The sequence below is a fragment of the Gymnodraco acuticeps genome, unplaced genomic scaffold, assembly GCF_902827175.1.
Source record: "Gymnodraco acuticeps unplaced genomic scaffold, fGymAcu1.1, whole genome shotgun sequence".
Taxonomy (NCBI): domain Eukaryota; kingdom Metazoa; phylum Chordata; class Actinopteri; order Perciformes; family Bathydraconidae; genus Gymnodraco; species Gymnodraco acuticeps.
In genome coordinates, this window is record NW_022990909.1 from 32,542 (window position 1) to 57,228 (window position 24,687).

The 24,687-nt window shown below is 43.2% G+C and overlaps 1 protein-coding gene across 1 annotated transcript in view; it reads left to right on the forward strand.

Moving 5' to 3' along the window:
* Window positions 1-1,173: 1,173 nt before the first annotated feature.
* Window positions 1,174-24,687, forward strand: part of LOC117557904 (NLR family CARD domain-containing protein 3-like) — a 29,122-nt gene continuing 5,608 nt past the window's right edge. The window contains exons 1-8 of the mRNA XM_034233898.1: window positions 1,174-1,256; window positions 1,878-1,907; window positions 3,671-3,784; window positions 4,628-4,762; window positions 5,150-5,295; window positions 5,427-7,239; window positions 7,994-8,167; window positions 8,476-8,646. Coding sequence (XP_034089789.1) covers window positions 1,174-1,256; window positions 1,878-1,907; window positions 3,671-3,784; window positions 4,628-4,762; window positions 5,150-5,295; window positions 5,427-7,239; window positions 7,994-8,167; window positions 8,476-8,646 — 2,666 coding nt within the window. The remainder of the gene's footprint in view (window positions 1,257-1,877; window positions 1,908-3,670; window positions 3,785-4,627; window positions 4,763-5,149; window positions 5,296-5,426; window positions 7,240-7,993; window positions 8,168-8,475; window positions 8,647-24,687) is intronic.

Sequence of the window (24,687 nt, forward strand, 5' to 3'; positions counted from 1 at the left end):
CTGCAGAGAGAATGGGTCTGCAGAGAGAATGGGTCTGCAGAGAGAATGGGTCTGCAGAGAGAACGGGTCTGCAGAGAGAATGGGTCTGCAGAGAGAATGGGTCTGCAGAGAGAATTTCGCCGCGATCCCAACTGTCTGTTATCAGCCTGCAGACAGGGAGGAGAGATCAGCAGAGCTGCAGCACTGAGTGTGTGAGGAAGTCCGTGGATTGGTCAATTTGGACCAATCAGCGGGGGCTTAACATAACGGCTCCGCGGACGTAACGTAACGGCTCCACGGATTGGTCCATTTGCGGCCAATCCCGCTACTGGCCATTCCTAGATACGGTACCCAGGAAGTAAACAATGGACAATGACGTATCTCAAACGAGGCGTTTTGGGGAGGTATTTCTGTGTTAGTGTTTTACTCGCTACAGGGTGTACTTTGAGGGTTTTGACTCTGCACACCGTTTACATACAAACCTTCATAACACACAAGGGGAAGGGGAATAACCAGAAAAGCATGACATGGGACCTTTAACAAATACTTCAACATTTGGAAAACTATTAAAAACAATATTTAGGAAAAAGAGGATTTGGGGGAAAATAAGGACATTTTTCTCGTGTTGTAATAAGAATAATTGTGTGTGTGAGTGTGCTTGTGTGTGTGTGGCCTAGCATTACTATCCTTGTGGGGACCTAAATCTGTTCACACAGTCACGTGTGGGGACTGGCTCCCCTTATGGGGACAAAATTGAGGTCCCTATAAGGGGAATCATTCATTTTAGGGTGAAGACTTGTTTAGGGTTAGGGTCAGGTTATGGAAGAGCGTAGGGCTCCGGAGGATGAGTGTGTTACAAAACTCCATAAACATAAAAACCCTTTTATAAGTAACTCACAGTCTGCTGTTGGGCTCTAAGTGTGTGTGTGTGTGTGTGTGTGTGTGTGTGTGTGTGTGTGTCTGCTGTTGGGCTCTAAGTGTGTGGGTGTAGTTTTCTGTTCGTCCACTAGATGGTAGTCCAAGCTCTGTTTTCTCCTCAAGTCTTTTCTGTGATTTCCACCTGAGTGATGAACAGAGGTGGAAGAAGTACTCAGATCTTGTTCTTGTAGTAACAGTATAAGTATTCAGGTCCAATGAGGCTTCTGCAAACTCTTTTTATTTCCTGTTTGCTGATCCATCAGAGTTAGAGTCAAAATGGAGAGCCAGAGTGATCAGAAACAGCTGTGCAGAGACTCTCATCTGTACAGTAACCGCAGCTGTCTGATAAGTGTCGTGCAGTATAAAGTACAACATATACGTCTGAGATGAGTACAAGTATCACATAGCACAACATGGAAGTACTCATAGTTGAGTAAATGTATGAAGTGTTGGACACGTTGCAGACAGAGACGTTGATGCTGTCAGAGATGAGGATCTGCTCTCAGCTGTCAGAGTGCAGCAGGGAGCGGCTGGGGGTTCATCTTTAACTACAATATAAAGTCATATAGAGTTTGAAGTGAGAGCTGCAGCGTCACACTGCTTCATCAGAGTGCTGGACACAGAGGACTGATGAAGAAGCAGAGGAGTCACTGCTGATGGAGCACATGGTCAGATCAGCAGGAAACTCTTCTTCTTCACAGACCTGGTCCTCACAGCTGATGGAGTTCATGAGAAGAAACTGAGTGAGTGGGACTTTGATTCATTCAGTGTCTAATGTTTCAAACAGCTGCTCTTTGTGGGTTCATGTGTTCACCTCCTGTCTTTAGAATGACAGCTCTCAGTTTATCTGACAGCTGATGTTAGAGACTACAGCTCACTGTCTTTAAAGTCTACATGTAGAAACAGTTTGTATTTCCTGATCACAAACAAATATGAATGATATTAAAGTAATAATGAAGCTGTGTGTCTGTCTCCATCAGGTGGCTGCAGGCTATCACCAACATGGAAAGGTATCACACTCAACACTTCACATGATGTTTGAAACTGTTTCTGCTTCAACATGTTCTCTCTCACTGACTGGCTGTTTGCTGTCTCTGCTCTTTCTCCTGAACATTGACTCATAACAAACCTGTAAATTTATAAAACACATTCAGATTGAATTCTGATTCTGGACTGCAGTTTGGACTTTGATGCTTCTCTTATCTTATGAAGGCTTATATTCCATATTTATTGAGGCCTCTGTGGGTCAAAGTGCTCTCATAGAAAGAAGGATAATTTCTACTCTGTTGATTAATAACTCAGAAACAGTGTTTTATTATTATTATTATGGTTGAATAACAAGTGTTTGAAAAAAGTACCAATCAATGCAGAGAGATCTAAGGACTAGTTGCAGAAGTCTTTGGGACTAGTTACCAAGTTACGAGCTAGCCTCAGAGATCTAGGGCCACGATCCAGGGGTCCATGGAATAGATGCAGAAGTACCTTGGACCCATTGCTTGGATCTAGGGACTAGTTCAAGAGATCCTTGGGACTAGTAGCAGAGCACTAGAGACTAGTAGCAAATATGTTTCACTTTTCCTCCTGAATATTGACTCACAATAACAGGCTTCCCGTGGGGTCTTAACAAGTCTTACATTTGATAATCAGAATTTAAGGCCTTAAAAAGTCTTAATTATGATCATACAAATTAGAAAGGTCTTAAATATGATTTAAAAGGTCTTTGAAATCGGATTTGAAAGGTACTTCTGTGTTGCGATCACGTCTAAATGTGTTTTGGGGGAAATGTCCGGGCTGCAAAGTAACCAGTACGGTAAGAGCCTTTCAGTTCCCCCCAACAATTTGTATTGAAATAAATCAACATGGAACCAGTCATGGGACTAGTTCAAGAGGTCATTGGGACTAGTAGCAGAGCACTAGAGACTAGTTGCAAATATGTGTTTCCCTACTTTTCCTCCTGAATATTGACTCACAATAAACCTGTAAATCTATAAAACACATTCAGATTTAATCCTGATACCGGACTGCAGTTTGGACTTTGATACTTCTTATTTTACGAAGGCTCATATTCCATATTTAATGAGGGTCAAAGTGCTCTCATAGAAAGAAGGATCATTTCTAGTCTGTTAATGAATAACTCAGAAACAGTGTTTTATTATTATGGTGGAATAACTTGTCTCTGAAGTTAGAACCAATCAATACAGACAGATCTGAGGACTGGATAAGATGTCAAAGGAGTAGTTTCAGAGATCTATAGAGAACTAGATGGGTTTCTGGGACCCATTGGATGGATCTAGGTGTTAATTCAAGAGGTCCTGGGGACTAGTTGAAGAGCGCTAGAGAATAGTTGCAAAGACTACTTTCCCTACTTTTTCTCCTGAACATTGACTCATAACGTTGATACTTCTCTTATCTTACGAAGGCTCATATTCCATATGTATTGAGGCCTCTGTTGGTCAAAGTGCTCTGATAGATATAATGTTAATTTCTTCTCTGTTAATATTAACTCAATGACGAGGTGTTATTATAGTCAACGTTTTTTTTAAAAGGAACCAATGTTTGCAGAGAGGTCTTCGTAATTGCTGCAGGGATTTAGGTATTAGTTGGAGAGTTTCAGGCACAACTGCAGATATCTGGGAGGTCGCTGAAGTGGTCTAGGGTTTAGTTGCAGAGATCTCGGGACTAGTTGTGAGATCAAGGGTCTTTAACTGTCTGAAAACCACTGAAAGCAGAGATATAATCTTGTTGCTTCTGTGCATTTTCGTCTTTCTATTAGCTCGAAGCAGCAGAGAGAAGAGTCTCCTGAACCCAGCTGCGTGTCCCTGAAGAGTGATCGGTCCATAGGTCGTCTGATGGACTTCAAAGATGGACGTCCCTCCAATGACCCAGTGTAAGTATTTAAAGCCAATGATTTGTTGGCATCTGGTTTTAAATATGATGAATCATGATAGTATATTTCCCTCCTAGCCAATGAGCTTACAGGGTACGGCCATATGGCATTATTAATATGCCGTTTAGACCAATTATTTTAATTTGTTTAAACTGCATCATGTAAGTTGCGCTGACAGGTGAAACTTACATGGCACACTGATCACACATTTTTCTTTTTCAATGGCACTTCATATCAAAAAGGTTGCCGACCCCTGCTCTACATCATCATCAAATAGTTCTCTCTCCCCAGAATCATTTGAAGGCCCTCTGAGCAGAGAACCTTTTGGCCATCTTGATCAGTTGTGATAAGAACCCAAACTGGCAAAGCTTTATTTATTGTGTCTCGCCCTAAATTTGCAGCTGGGATAGAATGTGAAAAAAATTAAAACTGGTTCCCGCAAGACATGAAGCGGGAAAGTGAGAGCAGACAGGAGTCCGTGCTTGAATGTATCAACAATGTTGCAACCTGGTGCGGAAACGTCAGGGGGCAGAAACACAAAAGACACACACGGCCCAGACAGGTACACAGGACCTAGCATTTCCACAGTTTTGTTAGCCGCGATGCAAGGGGGGAGGGGGGGGGGGGGGGGGGGGTACAGTGAGTTTGAAAAAATAATTGATGATACCATTTTTCTTTCGACAAATAATAAAAACGGGTCCCACAGACCCGAACACCATATATTAAGATGTTTATTAATAATAGTGATGACCTGATGAGCTGGTTGTGTTTAGCATTAGCAGATATAACAGAGTTTTGTTACAGTGTTATTATAATGTGTGTGTGTGTGTGTGTATCTCTCAGACTGGAGAAGATGAGTGGTTTAAAAGATGAGGAAGAGGACAGACCTTCAGTCTCCGGCTGTCTGTCACTGAAGAGTGACCGTTCTAAAGGAATAGGTGAATACTTCAGAAATGAACCTGGACCCTCAGACACAAAGTAAGAGTTTCTGCTGTAAACTGACCTGAAGAGGATTCAGCTTTTATACAACCTAATATATTAAGGATATTTCAATATGCAATTATATTATCATTGTATATGTGGCATACAATCATTTTAAATGGCACAAATATTGATAAATACTAACTAAAAACTAAATATATATCGTCCAAAACATTATTCACTTCTTGGGCATGTTTATGATATGTATTATTAAGATGTTTATTAATAATAGTGATAACCTGATGAGCTGGTTGTGTTTAGCATTAGCAGATATAACAGAGTGTTGTGTGATTACATGTAGAGTCAATGCAAAGACCCAGATCTGTGCCTGGCAACACGAAGGAAGTGAAGAAGTGAAGTTCATGTCACCTGCGTTTCGTGCAGCGTGACACATTTCATCTTTGAGTGTAAAGTGACGCTCTGCCCATTGGAGAGAATCAGCTCCACTAATGCAAAGTGCTATAAAGGATGTGTTCATCTCCACAGAGGGCAGAGGAGAAGTGCTGCCAGTCAGACCAGAACTGTACGAGGTAAGAGGAACTCATGCAGCGTTTTATTCCTCTTCCTGGTTCATTTGTTTTTGATTAGGTATACTGTTGTAGAGCGTAGACATTAAGCTGTTTATAAAACATTACAACTCTGTTTCCTTCTCTTCCAGCAGAACGTGGTCTGCAGGAGGTTTTAGATGAACATAGGCTCAGTCTGAGGAGGAGATGTGAACGTGTGACTGAAGGAACTGATGAAAGTGAAACCCTCCTCAACAGCATCTTCACTGAGCTCTACATCACACAAGGCCAGAGTGAAGAGGTTAATACCCAACATGAGGTGAGGCAGCTGGAGACAGCTTCCAAGAAGAAGACCCTCCATGACACTCCAATCAAGTGCCAGGACATCTTTAAAGCCTTACCTGACCAACAGACTCACATCAGAGCGGTCCTGACCAACGGAGTCGCTGGAGTTGGAAAAACCTTCTCAGTGCAGAAGTTCACTCTGGACTGGGCCGAGGGTTTGGGGAACCAAGATGTCAGTCTGGTGATCCCGCTCTCCTTCAGGGAGCTGAACCTGATCAAAGGAGAGCAGTACAGTCTTCTCAGGCTGCTCCATGTTTTCCATCCAACCTTACAGAAGGTCACAGCAGAGCAGCTGGCTGTCTGCAAAGTGCTGCTCATCTTTGACGGCCTGGATGAAAGCAGACTTTCTCTGGACTTCAGAAACAGTGAGGTTGTGTCTGATGTCTCACAGCAGTCCTCAGTCAACGTGCTGCTGACAAACCTCATCAGGGGGAAGCTGCTTCCCTCGGCTCTCGTCTGGATAACTTCCAGACCTGCAGCGGCCAATCAGATCCCTCCTGAGTGTGTGGACAGGGTGACAGAAGTACGAGGCTTCACTGACGCCCAGAAGGAGGAGTACTTCAGGAGGAGATCGAGTGATGAAGACCTGTCCAGCAGAATCATCTCTCACATCAAGAACTCCAGGAGCCTCCACATCATGTGTCAGGTCCCAGTCTTCTGCTGGATCACTGCTGCAGTTCTGGACCACATGTTGACTACAGACCAGAGAGGAGAGCTGCCCAAGACCCTCACTGAGATGTACTCACACTTCCTGCTGGTCCAGACCAAGAGGAAGAAGCAGAAGTATGAAGAGGGACATGAGACGAGTCCACAGCAGCTGACGGAGGCTGACAGGGAGCTTCTTCTGAAGCTGGGGAGGCTGGCGTTTGAACATCTGGAGAAAGGAGACATCATGTTCTACCAAGAAGACCTGCAGCGCTGTGGTCTTGGTGTCACCGAGGCCTTGGTGCACTCAGGAGTTTGTACAGAGATCTTCAAAAGAGAGAGTGTGATCTTCCAGAAAACAGTCTACTGCTTTGTTCATCTGAGCATTCAGGAGTTTCTGGCTGCAGTCTACTTGTTCCACTGTTACACCAACAGAGACACAGGGGTACTGAAGGACTTCCTGAAGAGAGACTGGGACTATAAGAACAGATATAGCAGTGATCAGGATTACCGATCCCTGGATGTTCTCCTAAAGGGAGCCATGGAGAAATCCCTCAGAAGTAAAAATGGCCACCTGGACCTGTTTGCCCGCTTCCTCCACGGCCTCTCTCTGGAGTCCAACCAGAGACTGTTAGGAGGCCTGCTGGGTCGCACAGACAACCGTCCAACAATTATTCAGAGAGCCATCAACAACCTGAAGAAGATGAGCAGTTCTAGATCCTCTCCTGAGAGGAGCATCAACATCTTCCACTGTCTGACAGAGATGAAGGACCACTCAGTACATCAGGAGATCACAGAGTTCCTGAAGTCAGGGAACAGATCAGAGAAGAATCTCTCTGAGATCCACTGCTCTGCTCTGGCCTACATGCTGCAGATGTCAGAGGAGGTTCTGGATGAGTTGGACCTCAAGAAGTACAACACATCAGAGGAGGGACGATGGAGACTGATTCCAGCTGTGAGGAACTGCAGGAAGGCCAAGTGAGTCCAGATGTGATTAACTTTATAAACTAATGTGGATCAGGAGTTTAATTATTAAAATAAACACAATAACATGTCTGCTGTTTAAATACTGAGAGCAAAATAAACCGACACTGTTCTTCTATTTATTTATAATAATAGTTCAATTGAACCGTTTCTTTCTTCATATTGAGTGATGGAGGCGACATGTCAAACACATGAAGGACTTTAGAGGTTTCTCAGCATGTGATCACACCACACAGCAGGACTTACAGTTATCAGAGAAAGCTGTTATTACTTTCTTTATCATTGAACAGACACATTTTTGTCACAATGTGTTAGTTTAAAATCATATCTATATCATTTCCCACCAATAACAGAGTTATGTGTTAATGCTGATATACTGGGAACATCTGATGGTATTCAGTTGAAAATATTGAAACTTTATTGGTTTGTTAATTGTGTGTTTACATGTTCAGATGCTCAGAGAAGCCAAAACATCCTTCATCCACATCCAAATATGAATTAACATTTTAATATGTACATCTCTAATATTGTTTTATTTAATTTCTGTTTCTTTTGGTAACAGTCAGCGACAGCAGGAGCACAGACATGTGATCAGATCACCCTAACACATTATACTCTATTATTATCTTAAATGGACCAACAGCAAATGTCAATCAGAACATATGTCAAATCTTTTTTCATCAAATGCTTGAGTTTAATATAATGTTTCCTCTTTTTAACACATGTTGTAATGTATGTGTTATTATAGACTTACTGGCTGTAGACTCTCAGAGACTGACTGTGAAGTCGTGGCCTCAGCTCTGAAGTCTGACCCCTCCCATCTGAGAGATCTGGACCTCAGTTACAACGAGCTGCAGGGTTCAGGAGTGGAGCTGCTGAGTTCTGGACTAAAGAGTCCAAACTGCAGACTGAAGTCTCTCAGGTCAGTTCACTGACTGCAGTTCATATTGATCTGTTTGTGTTTATGATTTTCTGAATTTGAACAAATACAATGTTATTTTTATTTGTTCCGTTTTTGCTAATGACTGAATATTGATCAGAGTAACAGAGAGAAGGTGAATGTGTGAGGGAGAGTGTTTGAGCTTCCACAGACTCACTCTGCGCTCCATGAGTCAGTGGAGATGCTGTCAGTACTGATGAGCTGTGAGGGAGATGAAGGAGTTGTTAAACATCTGATCAAAGTTACAGGAACATTGTTTTATAAACTTACATCATGTTTTCTTTATTCAGTCTGAGGAAATGCAGTTTGTCAGAGATCAGCTGTTCTGCTCTGGCCTCAGCTCTGAGGTCCAACATCCATCTGAGAGATCTGAACCTGAGTGAGAATGATCTGAAGGATTCAGGAGAGAAGCTGCTGAGAGATCTTCTGGAGAGTCCAGACTGCAGACTGGAGACCCTCAGGTCAGTAAGGGGTCTCTGCTGGTTCAGCAGTATTGTATGAAACTCAGGGAGGTGTTTCTCTCACTGGGGAAACAGATCAGTGATGTTACCCACTGACTGCAGGCTCTTCCATTCTTCCATCAACTATAGAAGGCCAGCTGGAAATTGTAGAGTTATATTTGTATTTATTCATGTTAGCAAACTATGGATAAGCTTAAAATGGGAATAATTTGGGTAAAACTGTGAGCTGGATTTGGGGCCTGTTGACATGTGTTTTTGAGGACAAAGGAAGATGGGGGAAGGTGAGAGCATGTCCTGATTTGCATTCGACTTAGAACGAGCTACAGTGGTTGTGATATTAAGGGAGGTCCCTTGGGTTTCTCTGGTGGTTATCAACAGTAGCAGTTAAGTGAATACTGTTCAAACAATACCTGTGTTTGTGTTTTGTATTGATTTCTCTGTTTTATCCTTTCATAAATGTAAGGACTACAAATGGCTATAAACATTCTGGGCTGGTTGGAGTAAACAGGGTTTTATGGCTCTGTGGGGGAGGTGTAGGTATGCAGGCCTTGAGACCTTTTGTTGGAAAGTGAGCCTGTTTGGTTTCCTGCTGCGTTTCCTGCAGCGTTGCGTCTCCCAATGAGATGACCTGAAAAGATGACCAGCTGACCTAACACCAAACCCCTCCTTCTTACTCTGGTATATATCCGGTGGATCCCTGGCGTTCGGCCTCTTCTTCACATGCTGCCCTCGGGTGAAAGTAGCTCTGTAGTATGCGGACTAGAGCAGGAGTAAGCCGGCATTACTCCTTAAGCATTGCAATATAACTGTAATATATCATGTTGTATTGTAATGATTGTATTGCATTGTCATATTGCCATTAAAGTAGATTATTGTTAACGGTTACTTTGTAGATATGGAGTCCTTCCTGTATTATAACCAGCTTCATAGGAACGCGCGGAGATTTGAAAAGCGGACCAGTTATCCCTCCAAATCCCTAACAAAATGGTGACCCGACGTCTAGAGATAACGAAGCTGAGGAAGAATTCAGACGCTTTCAAACATCTCAGACAATCAGCAGGACTCTGCAACTTTGCAAATAAGGTAAGCAGACGATGAAAGTCGCCTGTCTGTAATTGGATACGCTAAAACTTTAGGATTGTCTGTAGGCGTTTCACAGTGTTTTTATAGTTTAAATGGAATATACAATGCATATTTTACTATGTTAGGAAAGTTATATACAAAACGTAAACGTGGATCGACAGGTAGACGAAAGTCCTGCGTGACGTAAAATAGAGCAGTTTGGCGCGGATCTGCAGGTGTTTATTCCTGAGTGGCGTAGAAATGGTGCAGTTTGTGTGAATGCGAGGTTTGAATCCTGCACGGCAAAACCTGAAAACTCGATATATCAGATCGAGTCGCCGTTTAAAACTGGGGTTTAAATAACAGACCAATGCTAAAAGCTTAAAGCCAGAGGTCTGTTATATATTAAACCAAGGTAGAGCGTTTCCCTTTGTCTGGAAACTTCTGCTGCTGCCATCTAGTGGCTGAAAGGGGGTATCACACCCTTGAAACTTCTGCTGCTGCCATCTAGTGGCTGAAAGGGGGTATCACACCCTTGAAACTTATGCGAGCTTAGAGTTTAATCATTACATTGCTGGCCGGTATTGTTTGGTAAACTGGTACAAAACAATAAGGGATTGAACATTTTTTACAACGACAGCACCAGGAGATGAGTAAACTCAAGAATCTGTAGAGTGTAAATACATTGTGCAAAACACATTTTACACTCGAACTGTTTGCAAATGTAGACAATATAAATAAATGTTCAGAAAGAAGACATAGGCCTACACTTGATTCAAATTTCATTACTGTGATCCGATTGGTGTGCTCTGCAGGTTTACTATTGTTCGAAGTAACAGTGGGATTTAAAATGAGAGAAGATATGGAGATGTTCTTTCATAGTGTGTGGAATATGTGATGCTGGAAACATGTAAGTATTTCAGAGTTGTGTTGGGTAAATATGTAACAATGGATGAAACAATTTTTGGAGTGAGTTTTTGTAATATCATAAGTATACATTAATTATGTTGTTTAGATGGCATTTAACAACTAAGACAGATAGTATGATTAGAAAGAGACAGAGTGGAAAGGGTTGGATTTATTTAACATCAGTGGGCTAGACTTCTTATAGGTAATGTGTACCGGGACCTGGACTCCCCCTCTGAGTTAGAAAGGCTTTGATCCCGACCCTCCAAGCAGACAACGAGACCTAACCCAACAGGAGACTCCTCCTTCTCCATCGTACAGACAGAGAACCAGAGCTGAACCAACAACAACAACAAGACTACATCAAGACTGCAGCCAGAACTATCTCCACCTGTGGCATCCAGAACCAAACCAGCATGCTGACATACAGAGAGATACTCTCATCGGTCCCTCAAACAGGACATGAAGTTCCAAACTGCGCCGCGAGATTTGGCACAATAGACATGAGAGCAGAATCCGCCCTCCATAAAAACAGCAGAGAGACTGTAAAGGAGGAGTGCAACAACAGTGGCATGATGGGGCTGCAGATGTGACTGGGCCAATGGCTGCCTACAAAAGTTACAGCGGATGGATTCAACAGCTGATGGACTGAAGAGAAGACAGAATCAGAGGAGTTGGCATGGTCGATTAGAAGTGAGGAGGCCGGGGTCACGGCTTGAGAAAACCAGGGGAGGAGAAAAGGAGAACGGGAATGAGTGAGTTACACATAAACACACTTATTCACGAAACGCACATTTAAATAACTTGAATTAACTTCATAAAGACAGAAAGATTTATTAATCATTTGGTAAATTAAAAATAGCAGTAAAGAGGAAAATATTAAAGTAAAATGATAATCATCCTAAAACACACTGACAGAGTAGAACCATATTCTTCAATATTTTCATCATGTTAACAATTCATTCTTTAAGACATTTGTATTCACGTGTGAATAAAGTAGTGATCTCATTGGTTACAATATTGATCACCATTAAAAGGATAGTTTTAGGAACCACTCTATAGGACAAATCTTTGTTTGTATTAATGGCTAGTGCCAAGCCACATATTAAATTCCAATCTAAAGTGTTGATTTCACCATTGTGGCATAGTTATTACCAGACTTCGGTTTTAAATCCTTGATAAAGGAGGGAGTAATTGTTGCATGTTCGGACACCCAAGGTTCCACACACTGCTAAAGAGTTTAACATCGTTTTTTAAGTAGACCAGAATTATAATGAGCTATGAAATGCAGAGCGACACAGATCCTAGTAATGTTTTGACTCAAGATAATAGTTATTGTACAAAAGTTTCTGAAATAGATCATTAGACATTTTAATTAGTAGTGGTACTCGAAGGAAGTGAGTTTTGTACCAAGTTTCAGGAAAAGTGGGAGGCGGAAGTCCCAATGACAAGTGAGAATCATCTTGAAAATTATAGTTGAAATCGTGACATATTTTTGTAGACAAAGGATACTGGCCTATGCTGAAATGTCAAAGTCTCTGCAGAGCACGACACATGGCCAAAAAAGACGGAGACCAACTGACCTTTGACCCTGACCGACAGTGTAACTTGACAAGGCACTGTGGATGACTGACTCTGGGGTGAACCTGACCAAACTTGACATGACAACCAGACAGTGTGAGTGTGAATGTATGCCGGCATGTGATCAGTGTAACTGCATGATTCTAAAACAATAACTAACCAAGCATGTTTTTGGACTAACATATTATTTTGGAGCTCCAAGGGAAACGAGAGGTTTCCTAAAAATTCCACAAAAAGGGGAAACCGCACATGTGATATTTTCCTCTCACATGAGTTGGCGGTTTGCAAATGTAAAACTACAATCTGAAGATTCTGTTTCTTTTAGGCCTGAAGGACGGAGAGGAACACTTCTTTTCACTGAAGTGTTCACTGTGGAAATAATGATAATAATGTTCGTTATGTCGCTAACCAATTACCTGACAGTTTTTGTTCCCCTCCCATTACAGGCTTTTGTTACACATGATTTCATGTGTAAAAGGGGGGAGTGAGTATAATGTATAAATGTTAACATGGCTGTAAAATTCAATTTACATTTTTATTTTAAGGATTGAGCATTGAATGTAATTAACCTGCTCCATATCTGGGGATAAGATACTGTTTGATGAATGTTGAGATGTTTCTAAATATTGATTTTAATTATAACAGGTAACACAGAAGCAGTGGCCAAGGGGCTACTGTGAAACCGAAGAAGTTGACCTGTGATGGTTAAACAATGTTGTAATATTTTAACAGACATTAGAGTAACTGAGGTTTGAAATGTAGAAAGAACATATTACAGTTAAAGCTAAAACATAGTAGTGTATTGAGACAGAATTTAATTTAGACACCATCATGTAACTAGCCTGGTAAAGAAGTAAAAGCCATAGACTTTATTGTTTAGGTCATTATGGGGATATACATTTCATCTAAATTTAGAATAGAAAGACATTTGATGACAGTTTGTTGGAATTCTGTATTCATTTTTTCAGCGTGATAATATCTAAGCACTGACAGGTAAGAGCAGTATCACCAGGAAATCATTCACTTTGTTAGTATTGTGATTTTGGTTGTTTTTGAATCCATAACATTAGTGTGTTTCTTTACCAGAAACATTAGCAGTTCATATTATGTTTGGATTTTAAATAGGATTTCATTTAAAAATAAACACAGATGCTTGTCAGAAATTCAGAGCTATTGAAATATGTTATTTAGTTTACCTAAAGATGTTGGGGGTTCTTATTTAGTTGGCACAATCCAAGTATTAAGATTCTGAAGCTGCACTGGCAGATAGGAGGTCTACAATTAATTTAGAAAACCTGTTCACAGACGTCTGTTGTTTCAAGACACCCCACCAAGAGGCTCCAAGTGGGGCAAAACAGCTGAGCGTAGGCTTGAGGGAGTTGTATCAGATTTCTCCACACAGGTCACTGGCGCCAAAAGGGGGACCCGAGAAGCACGAGGACAAAGTGGCTCAACCCCAGGCTCTCCGACCCCGACCGAGTGACCCAGCGGACCTCTTATGCCGTCTGCCTGGGAGAAAAGGGGGACAGCTCGTACCACGGGAGCCAGTGTGCGGCGGGGAAACCACCTACTAGGACCAGGGGACGACATCAGGACGGACGTGGCCCTGGCAGACGTGGACTACTCGGAAGCAGCAGACTGGAGGAGCAGGACCCTGGAGACATCCTTACAGCAGACGACCCGGGAGGCATCATCAGCGGGCCGGAGAAGGAGGACCCTGGAGACATCTCTACAGCATCGACCTGGAAGCCGCCATCAGCGGGCCGGAGGACGAGGAGGAGGAAGACATCTCTCTAGCAGGCAGCCCAGAAGCTGCTGTCAGCGGATTTGGGGGACAAAGACACGGCAAGCCAGGACGGCACAGGGAACTTGTCGAGGCAGCAGAGGAGTCTACTTCGCTCTGATCAGTTCTACCCGTGAAGGGCAAGCTGCATCTCCCCCTCCCTATTAGCTGTCCTTGTGGGCTATTCCTCCGGGGGGGGGGGCTGATGATTCTAGCACTCAGCTACCCCCTCATGGTTCCTTCACTGCCATGGAAAGTGGTGTTCTGTCTCCATGAAGGTTTCAAGTACTCTAAATACCAGCTTCGGATGGATTTACGGACACAGTAGAAAATAATGACAGTGGGTATATTTCAAAATGCCTTGTCTAAGTTTATCTCTGGAGAAGGAGATAAAAAGGGGGATTTGTAGAGTTATATTTGTATTTATTCATGTTAGCAAACTATGGATAAGCTTAAAATGGGAATAATTTGGGTAAAACTGTGAGCTGGATTTGGGGCCTGTTGACATGTGTTTTTGAGGACAAAGGAAGATGGGGGAAGGTGAGAGCATGTCCTGATTTGCATTCGACTTAGAACGAGCTACAGTGGTTGTGATATTAAGGGAGGTCCCTTGGGTTTCTCTGGTGGTTATCAACAGTAGCAGTTAAGTGAATACTGTTCAAACAATACCTGTGTTTGTGTTTTGTATTGATTTCTCTGTTTTATCCTTTCATAAATGTAAGGACTACAAATGGCTATAAACATTCTGGGCTGGTTGGAGTAAACAGGGTTTTATGGCTCTGTGGGGGAGGTGTAGGTATGCAGGCCTTGAGACCTTTTGTTGGAAAGTGAGCCTGTTTGGTTTCCTGCTGCGTTTCCTGCAGCGTTGCGTCTCCCAATGAGATGACCTGAAAAGATGACCAGCTGACCTAACACCAAACCCCTCCTTCTTACTCTGGTATATATCCGGTGGATCCCTGGCGTTCGGTCTCTCTTCACATGCTGCCCCGAGCGAAAGGATCTCCGCAGCATGCGAACCAGGGCAGGAGTAAGCCGGCATTACTCCTTAAGCATTGCAATATAACTGTAATATATCATGTTGTATTGTAATGATTGTATTGCATTGTCATATTGCCATTAAAGTAGATTATTGTTAACGGTTACTTTGTAGATATGGAGTCCTTCCTGTATTATAACCAGCTTCATAGGAACGCGCGGAGATTTGAAAAGCGGACCAGTTATCCCTCCAAATCCCTAACAAAATGCAAAGCCACACTTTAGTAATCAGCTCTCTAACAGACAGATGGGGTTTACAGAAGAGAGGGAAAGGTAGTCTGTTTTTTATGTGATGTTTTTTAGTTGTAAACTAATGACTGGTACATCATCACATCTGTATGTCATCATGCTACCATGAGCAGCTGGTTAGCAAACAGATGGGGGAAAACAGCTGGCCTGGCTTGGTCTGTTTTTTGTTCTTTATACTTCAATTTTCACACAATTGTTAATTTGAGCAATGCAAACTTTAAAAATATGAAAATTAGGATCACAAGAGAAACAGACAAGCTGACTTTCCTCCAAAATATGGCTTTCTATCCATTATGAATAATCACACAAACATAACATCCAGTAAAATGATGTTCTCCTCAAATGCATGGGTCTATCCCCCAGAGAAGGACTTCTAGCAGCTCTGCAGTCACAGTGCAGAATAAGGGAAACCATGCCTCCCACGTAGCCTACCACAGTTTGCCTATGGTGTGTGATTGCGTATTGAAGTTATTCCCCTTTTGGTTATGGACCAATCTTGGTGCTCCTTAATATTCAATAAACTATGAATGTTTTATATCCATGTAACGGGAAGAAACTCAGCTAACTAATCTTTTTTTTTTTTTTAAACCCCACAAAGCTAATGCTGAGCCTCGGAATTAGCCATGAGCGGAAAAATGCTAACGCATTACTGCACAGAAACTCACTCATAACACCCGTATTACTTATCGTAGCTGCACGTCCAACACATCGACTAGCATCGTGAGAAGACACAGAATCGACCGGTACCTACCTTATCACTCCATGATAAGAACTCGCAACTTTATAAACAAAAACAGACATCAAAACATATGGCGCAAGGTAGCTAAAACGGCAAAATGGCTTACCTGTGTCGTAGTCTGGTCAAAAGTGGTCTTCAATTGCATTAAAACGATAACAACGCTGCCGAAGTTAATCCAGAGGTTAATCCAATGTGTCTGTGTCCCTTTGAAATGATTTCTGATAATCCATAAGCAATAAACCTGCTTTTCCGTTTCTAGATGTCAGAGCGTGAGCTAGGTTCGCTCTCATGCAAAACTGCATGCGCAAAGCCCCCACTTTTTTTTGTTAACGTGTGTGTCTATGTGGAAATTCCCCTTCGATTCTATTGGCTCTAACGGTTAAAAAGAGATGTCAATCACCAACATCGACCAATGGGTTCCAGAGAAACGGTAAAAACGCCCATTTCCACCCAAATCACCTCAGAGATGAAGTTATTTTTGCTAAACCTCTCTAAAAAGGTCAAATGTCACTTGTTTTGCATCAATATTGATTGGGCACTTATTATATGTTGTACTTTGGATTCCTAAAGCTTTTAGCTACCATACCATCATCCAAGGGCAGGGACGTGCACAGACATTTGGAGGGGCTATTGCTCTAAACTGGAAAAAGCCCCCCCCCCCCCAAAAAATAAATAAGACCAAAACGATTATTACATTAACTAATTTGAACAGTAATTCACATCATCATCTCATAACAAAATAAGCTAAGGCAATTACTTGCATTCGGTGACTTGATTTTTAAAATGAAAACCAGTGACATTTTTTGTTTTGCGGTCCATATCTCATTAAAATATCTAATGTTAGTAGCTAAAGCAAAAATGGGGACAATTCAATGTAGTTTGACCATTGTAACTGCAGTGCAGACATTCTGATAAAATAGGGCTTCTATAGTTATTAATGAAACCAGTTCAATACGCATTATTCTTATTCTTCTCATTCTTTATGAGCAGAGTAACGGTAAGGTATCTAATTACTTATTTATTTAGTATTCCATAACTTAATAACAGAGGTGGCCAAATTTAAAGTAGAGACATGGCAGAAATCCTACAATGAAGCGGGACAGTGAAGTGTTCTCCTGTGAGAGGGCGATCAAGAGAAGAGAGCGAGCGGTGAGGGAGTTTACAGATGAAAAGACACAGAAAGACAGAAGCACAATAACAAGTATATGTAGGTGTTTTTTTGTAAATAACCGACGGTGTCAAGAGGAAGTAAAGTCCCTGCCATGAGAAAACTCAAAATCCATTTTCCAAAATCCGACACTAGAGGTGGTCTTAACGCACCGGCACCAGCCTATAATAAATATTATATATATAATACGTAACATGTGTAATCACACACTTAGCGATATAGAACATAAATAATAAAAACGTAGGCCTACGTGGTTTAAAACAGTTTTGTGGTGTCTGAAAACGAGTTCTTCATTGAAAATGTCGCAGGCAATTACGAAGAAGAAGAAGAAGAAGAAGAAGAAGAAGAAGAAGAAGAAGAAGTGTTTCCCGCAGCGAGACACTAAAATACTAATTGTGGGCTTATCATGTTGATTTGACAACAGAAAGAAAAGAAAACCTCTCGCTCTCTCCAGAGGGACAGGTCAGCCAAAAAGGGAAAACGGGCTGTTGCCCGGGCAACAATAGCCCGTACATGTGCACGTCCCTGTCCAAGGGTAGTTTTCACTATAAGTAAAACATATTTTTTGGACGGACACTATAATTTAAAGTTTTTTACTATGTTCAATCTGAATTTTCTTTAAAATAAAAAACATCTATATTGATTCTAACTTTTCTACATCCAACTCAAAGGTTTATCATTACTTTCAGAAAAAAGATTATTAATGTAACCCTTTTAGAAGGGAAGATATGGTCATTTGTTCTGGGAATGTCATTTTCGAGCCTGAGACCTGAAAAACAGGCTCGGGGTTTACCAGGTTTAGAGGTAAGATGAGATATAACAGACTCACTCTGTGCTCCATGAGTCAGTGGAGATGCTGTCAGTACTGATGAGCTGTGAGGGAGATGAAGGAGTTGTTAAACATCTGATCAAAGTTAAAGTTCCACATTATCAATGGATTGTTTCTACATCATCTCTGACATTAAAACCCTGTTTAACTGATCAGATTATTAAACCTGGAGTTATTTCAAACAGGAACTTTGTTTTCTAAACTTACATGTTTTCTTTATTCAGACTGAGTGGCTGCAGTTTGTCAGAGATCAGCTGTTCTGCTCTGGCCTCAGCTCTGAAGTCCAACATCCATCTGAGAGATCTGGACCTGAGACAGAACGATCTGCTGTTTTCAGATGAGAAGCTGCTGAGAGATCTTCTGGAGAGTCCAGACTGCAGACTGGAGACTCTCAGGTCAGTAAGGGGTCTCTGCTGGTTCAGCAGTATTGTATTAAACTCAGGGAGGTGTTTCTCTCACTGGGGAACAGATCAGTGATGTTACCCACTGACTGCAGGCTCTTCCATTCTTCCATCAACTATAGAAGGCCAGCTGGAAATGCAAAGCCACACTTTGTAATCAACTCTCTAACAGACAGATGGGGGTTTACAGAAGAGAGTGAAAGGTAGTCTGTTTTTAATTGTAATGTTTTATGTGATGTTTTTTAGTTGTAGACTAATGACTGGTACATCATCACATCTGTATGTCATCATGCTACCATGAGCAGCTGGTTAGCTTGACTTAGCAAACAGATGGGGAAAACAGCTGGCCTTGCTTGGTCAGGTTTTTGTTCTTTATCCTTTAATTTTCACACAATTGTTCATTTGAGCAATGCAAATGTGACCGCGGCCGTGCACACGGTCTAAAGTTTAGCTGTTCTAATGATCAAATTTCCCCTTTAACTCAAATGTATCAAACAGCAAAAACTCCACAGATTCAATTAAAAAACACGATACAGTTGGCAGTCAACAAAAAGGTTCAAGACAATGATTTACTCCCAAGAGTATGATATGTAACCATCAATATTACATTACATTACATTGCATTTAGCTGATGCTTTTATCCAAAGCGACTTACAATAAGTGCGTTCGACCAACAAAATACAAACTTGAAGAAAACAGAATCATATAAGTACATCAGGTTTCATAGAGCAAAAACATTTAAGTGCTACTCAACTGGCTTTAGATAAGCCAGTCCTTTATTAGTATATAAGTGCTTTGTTAATAGTTCTATCGCTCGAAGTGGAGTCGAAAGAGATGAGTTTTCAGTCTGCGCCAGAAGGTGTGTAAGCTTTCTGCTGTCCTGATGTCAATGGGGAGCTCATTCCACCATTTAGGAGCCAGGACAGCAAACCCACGTGTTTTTGCTGATGGGAACTTGGGTCCCCCTCGCAGCGAGGGCGCAGCGAGTCATTTGGCTGATGGAGAGCGTAGTGCACGCGCTGGGGTGTACGGTTTAACCATGTCCTGGATGTAGGAAGGGCCAGATCCATTCGCAGCATGGTACGCAAGTACCAGTGTCTTGAAGTGGATTCTAGCAGTTACCGGAAGCCAGTGAAGGGAGCGGAGGAGCGGAGTGGTGTGGGAGAATTTAGGAAGGTTGAAGACCAGACGAGCCGCTGCATTCTGGGTGAGCTGCAGAGGTCGGATGGCACATGCAGGTAGACTAGCCAGGAGGGAGTTGCAGTAGTCTAGGCGTGAGATGACGAGAGCCTGGACCAGAACCTGCGTCGCTTTCTGGGTCAGCTGGGGAAGTATCCTCCTGATGTTGTAAAGCGTGTATCTGCAGCAACGGGTTGTAGCAGCGATGTTTGCAGTGAAGGACAGGTTGTTATCTAGGGTCACACCCAGATTCCTTGCAGTCTGAGTCGGGGAAACAACTGAGGTGCCGATGTTGATAGTCAGGTCAAGAGTGGGACAATCTTTTCCCGGAAGGAAAAGCAGCTCAGTCTTGTCAAGGTTGAGCTTGAGGTGATGAGCAGACATCCACTGAGAGATGTCAGCTAGACAAGCAGAGATGCGTGCGACGACCTGGGTCTCTGAGCGGGGAAAGGACAGAATTAATTGGGTGTCGTCAGCGTAGCAGTGGTATGAAAAACCATGCGGGCTAATGACTGATCCGAGCGAGTTTGTGTACAGGGAGAAGAGGAGTGGACCAAGAACAGAGCCCTGAGGGACCCCTGTAGTTAATTGACAAGGGTCGGACTCAGACCCTCTCCAAGTTACCCTGTAGGTACGGTCTTTCAGGTATGAGGTGAGGAGGGAAAGTGCAGAGCCTGAAACCCCAAGTTTTTGGAGAGTGCGAAGGAGGATCTGATTGTTCACTGTGTCGAATGCAGCAGACAGGTCCAACAGGATGATGACAGAGGAGAGGGATGCAGTTTTGGCAGTGTGCAGTTCCTCAGTGACAGCAATGAGAGCAGTTTCTGTGGAGTGACCTGCCTTGAAACCAGACTGGTGCGGATCCAGAAGGTTGTTCTGATGGAGATAACAGGAGAGTTGTTTAAAGACAGCGCGTTCAAGTGTTTTAGACAGGAACTGGAGTAGAGAGACAGGCCTATAGTTTATAACATCAGACGGGTTGAGAGTGGGTTTCTTTAGGAGAGGGTTTACTCTTGCCTCCTTGAGACTGTTTGGAAAGTGACCAGAAGTTAGATAAGTGTTGATGAACTGGGAGAGAAACGGTAGAATCAGGAGCGATAGTCTGAAGGAGGTTTGAAGGGATAGGGTCCAGAGGACAGGTGGTAGGGCGGGCAGAGGTAATGAGGGTAAGAACCTCACTTGGAGAGAGAGGGGAAAAGGAGGTTAGTGTGTTGGTGGAAGGAGGGTCTGGTGACCCAGCGGTGAGTAAAGGTGAGTCAGAAAAAGATGAGCGAATATCATCAACCTTTTTTTCAAAGTGGATAACAAAGTCGCTTGACAGAAGTGAGGAGGGGGGAGGGGCTTTTGGAGGGTCCAAGAGGGTGGAGAAGATGGAAAATAGTTTTTTGGGATTGGAATAGGAAGATTGGATCTTATCTTGAAAGAAAGTGCTTTTTGCCTGAGAGATCGAAGCAGAGAAAGAGGAGAGGAGAGCTTGATAGGTTAGGAGGTCGTCACGGTGTTTGGATTTCCACCGTTTACGCTCTGCTGCCCTAAGGACGGTTCTATTAGCACGCAGTGCGTCATTTAGCCAGGGAGCAGGAGGGGACTGACGAGCCTGCCGAGATGTGAGAGGACAGAGAGAGTCCAGAGAGGATGAAAGAGTAGAGAGGAGAGTTTCTGCAGCAGAGTTTGGAGGCAGCAGTTGGAACAAGTCAGAGGAAGGGAGGGCTGAGAGCACCGATGAGGCAAAGGTAGAGGGGGAGAGGGAACGAAGGTTACGGCGGACAGGTGCAGGATGAGAAGAGATTAGTTTGTTATGTTTGGAAAGGGATAGAGAGAATGAAATGAAGAAGTGATCGGATGTGTGGAGCGGGTTTACAGAGAGGTTAGAAGTAGCGCAGTTCCTTGAGAATATGAGATCAAGGACATTGCCAGCTTTATGAGTTGGTGGGGAAGGAGACAGTGAGAAAGCAAAGGCGGTTAACAGGGATGTTAGTTCGTCTATCTTCCCTGTCTGGAGGTTGAAGTCTCCAAGAAGTACAGCGGGAGGACCAGTTTCCGGGATGTGTGAGAGGAGATTATCTAATTCCTCCAAGAAGTCCCCCAAGGCGCCTGGTGGACAGTAGAGAACAACAATGGTTAACTGTATAGGATGGGTTACTGTGACGGCATGGAATTCAAAGGTGGAAGGAGTGAAGTTAGGTAGCTTGAAGAGGGAAAAGCTCCATTTGGGAGAGAGCAGGAGACCAGTGCCACCTCCTCTGCCAGTGGGTCTGGGTGTATGGGAGAAGGAATATGCAGTGGAGAGAGCTGCTGGGGTGGATGTGTTGGATGGAGTAATCCAGGTCTCAGTGAGAGCAAGGAAATCCAGAGACTGCAGGGAAGCGTAGCCAGAGATGAAGTCAGCCTTAGGAACAGCTGACTGGCAGTTCCACAGGCCACCTGAAACTAGATGTTGGATCTCAGTGGAGCGTATGGGATAGACGAGAGCAGGCCGGTTATAGCGATTAGGAGATACACAGGGCCAGTGATAATTGCGATTAGACACATGAACAGGAATGGAGAAAATACACATGATTATAGCATGAGGGGCTAGAAAACTAAAGAAAAGAAAATAGGACACCAGCTCAATCAGAGTAGGATTTGCCTCCTCTTTGCCTCCCTCGTGACTCCCGCAGGACTCCAATGTCTTTGTCAGTCTTACTCCCACAGGACTCCAATGTCTTTGTCAGTCTTCGGCTGTCCGACGCTGAAGCTGACGCTGCAGGAAAGAGCTACCTAAAATGGACGCCTGATTAATGAGTTCTCACAGCTGATGGGCGACAGCAGACTGTTTACAAGCACGTTTACAAGCAATACTTTAACCAGTAAAAACAACAATTTATTATGAACTCATCTACACCAAGAATGCTATTTAAATGGTATCCAGCCTATAAAAACTGACTAAATTACATTACATTACATTGCATTTAGCTGACGCTTTTATCCAAAGCGACTTACAATAAGTGCGTTCGACCAACAAAATACAAACTTGAGGAAAACAGAATCATATAAGTACATCAGGCTTCATAGAGCAAAAACATTTCAAGTGCTACTCAACTGGCTTTAGATAAGCCAGCCCTTTATTAGTATATAAGTGCTTTGTTAATAGTTCTATCGCTCGAAGTGGAGTCGAAAGAGATGAGTTTTCAGTCTGCGCCAGAAGGTGTGTAAGCTTTCTGCTGTCCTGATGTCAATGGGGAGCTCATTCCACCATTTTGGAGCCAGGATAGCAAACCCACGTGTTTTCGCCGATGGGAACTTGGGTCCCCCTCGCAGCGATGGTGCAGCGAGCCGTTTGGCTGATGCAGAGCGTAGTGCACGCGCTGGGGTGTACGGTTTAACCATGTCCTGGATGTAGGAAGGGCCAGATCCATTCGCAGCATGGTACGCAAGTAACATTGTCTTGAAGTGGATTCTAGCAGTTACCGGAAGCCAGTGAAGGGAGCGGAGGAGCGGAGTGGTGTGGGAGAATTTAGGAAGGTTGAAGACCAGGCGAGCAGCTGCATTCTGGATGAGCTGCAGAGGTCGGATGGCACATGCAGGTAGACCAGCCAGGAGGGAATTGCAGTAGTCTAGGCGTGAGATGACGAGAGCATGGACCAGAACCTGAGTCGCTTTCTGAGTCAGCTGGGGACATATCTTCCTGATGTTGTAAAGCGTGTATCTGCAGCAGCGGGTTGTAGCAGCGATGTTTGCAGTGAAGGACAAGTTGTTATCTAGGGTCAAACCCAGATTCCTTAAATGAGCGCAGACAGTTACTGTTGGGAGGGGGAAGCAAGCAGGTACGATCTAAATATCACACACTGTACAGACACAGCAACTGAAAAGAAAGTGATACATTAAGAAAGGTGCACAATTAACTAAACACACACACACACACTTAAGGGGCAGTGAAGTGCACGTGAGGGCCTAACACCGCCGAATCCCAACTCAACAAAAGACACAAAACACAACAGTATATCACTTCATTGGATAAGATTCATACAGATAATAAAAACACTAATACTCTTGGGAGATTAGGAATTGGAGCAACAATGTAAACAAACGAGCTACTATAACAAACCAAAATAAGGTGAACAGAACAGTAAAACAAAACAGCAGTGGCGGACAATCTATAAAAGAACATGTTACAGAAATGCCGCCATAAACATTAACTTTGTAAAAACCATAATCGCTCATACCGTATGTCCCTCGGAACACACACACACACACACACACACACACACACACACACACACACACACACACACACACACACACACACACACAACACACACACACACACACACACACACACACACCACACACACACACACACACACACCACCACACACACACACACACACACACACACACACACACAATACCGCTGGTCTTGTCACCGTCACGGGCAAAGCTACAGTCTGCTGGAGTAAAGTGTAAAAGTCAAACACCCAGATTCTAACATGCCACTAACTCGATAATTGTGGAGACTTACCGGAAACGTCTCGGTCGAACGGGAAATAACTATCAGGTATCAGCTGTTTAAATATTGTTTACCAAGGCCGTTTCTCAATCTCGAGGAAACTGGCTTCCAAGCCAATATTTCAAGGATGCTACGTCATCGAGTGCCGCCGAAGGACTGTTCCAATCTCCAGCATACTTGGAATTCCACCGAGTCCGCGTCCTTGGTTTGGGGATAATTTCGAGGCTGCACATAGGTAGACTTCGCGTCCTTCAAATCCCCACAATGCTTTGCGCACGGACCAATTTCCCCAAATCTGTGGCAGAAAATGTAAGGCGGGGGGCCTCATATGACGCACACCTGCACACTTGCTCGCCTGTTCCACTCTTTGTTTTCCGAATGCCAGGAAGGATTCTTGCCTAGCTTCTGAAGCAAGTGACTCGGAAGACATGTGCTACCAAGCAAGCATCCTCGCGATTGAGAAACGGCCCAAGTGAAGGGAATGCGGAAGTGGGCGGTACCTCTGTAGCGCGATACACCGGTGGCCGAAAAGTGGTTTACCTCTATGGTCGGCTGCACAAACTTTAAAAAATATGAAAATTAGGATCACAAGAGAAACAGACAAGCTAACTCTCCTCCAG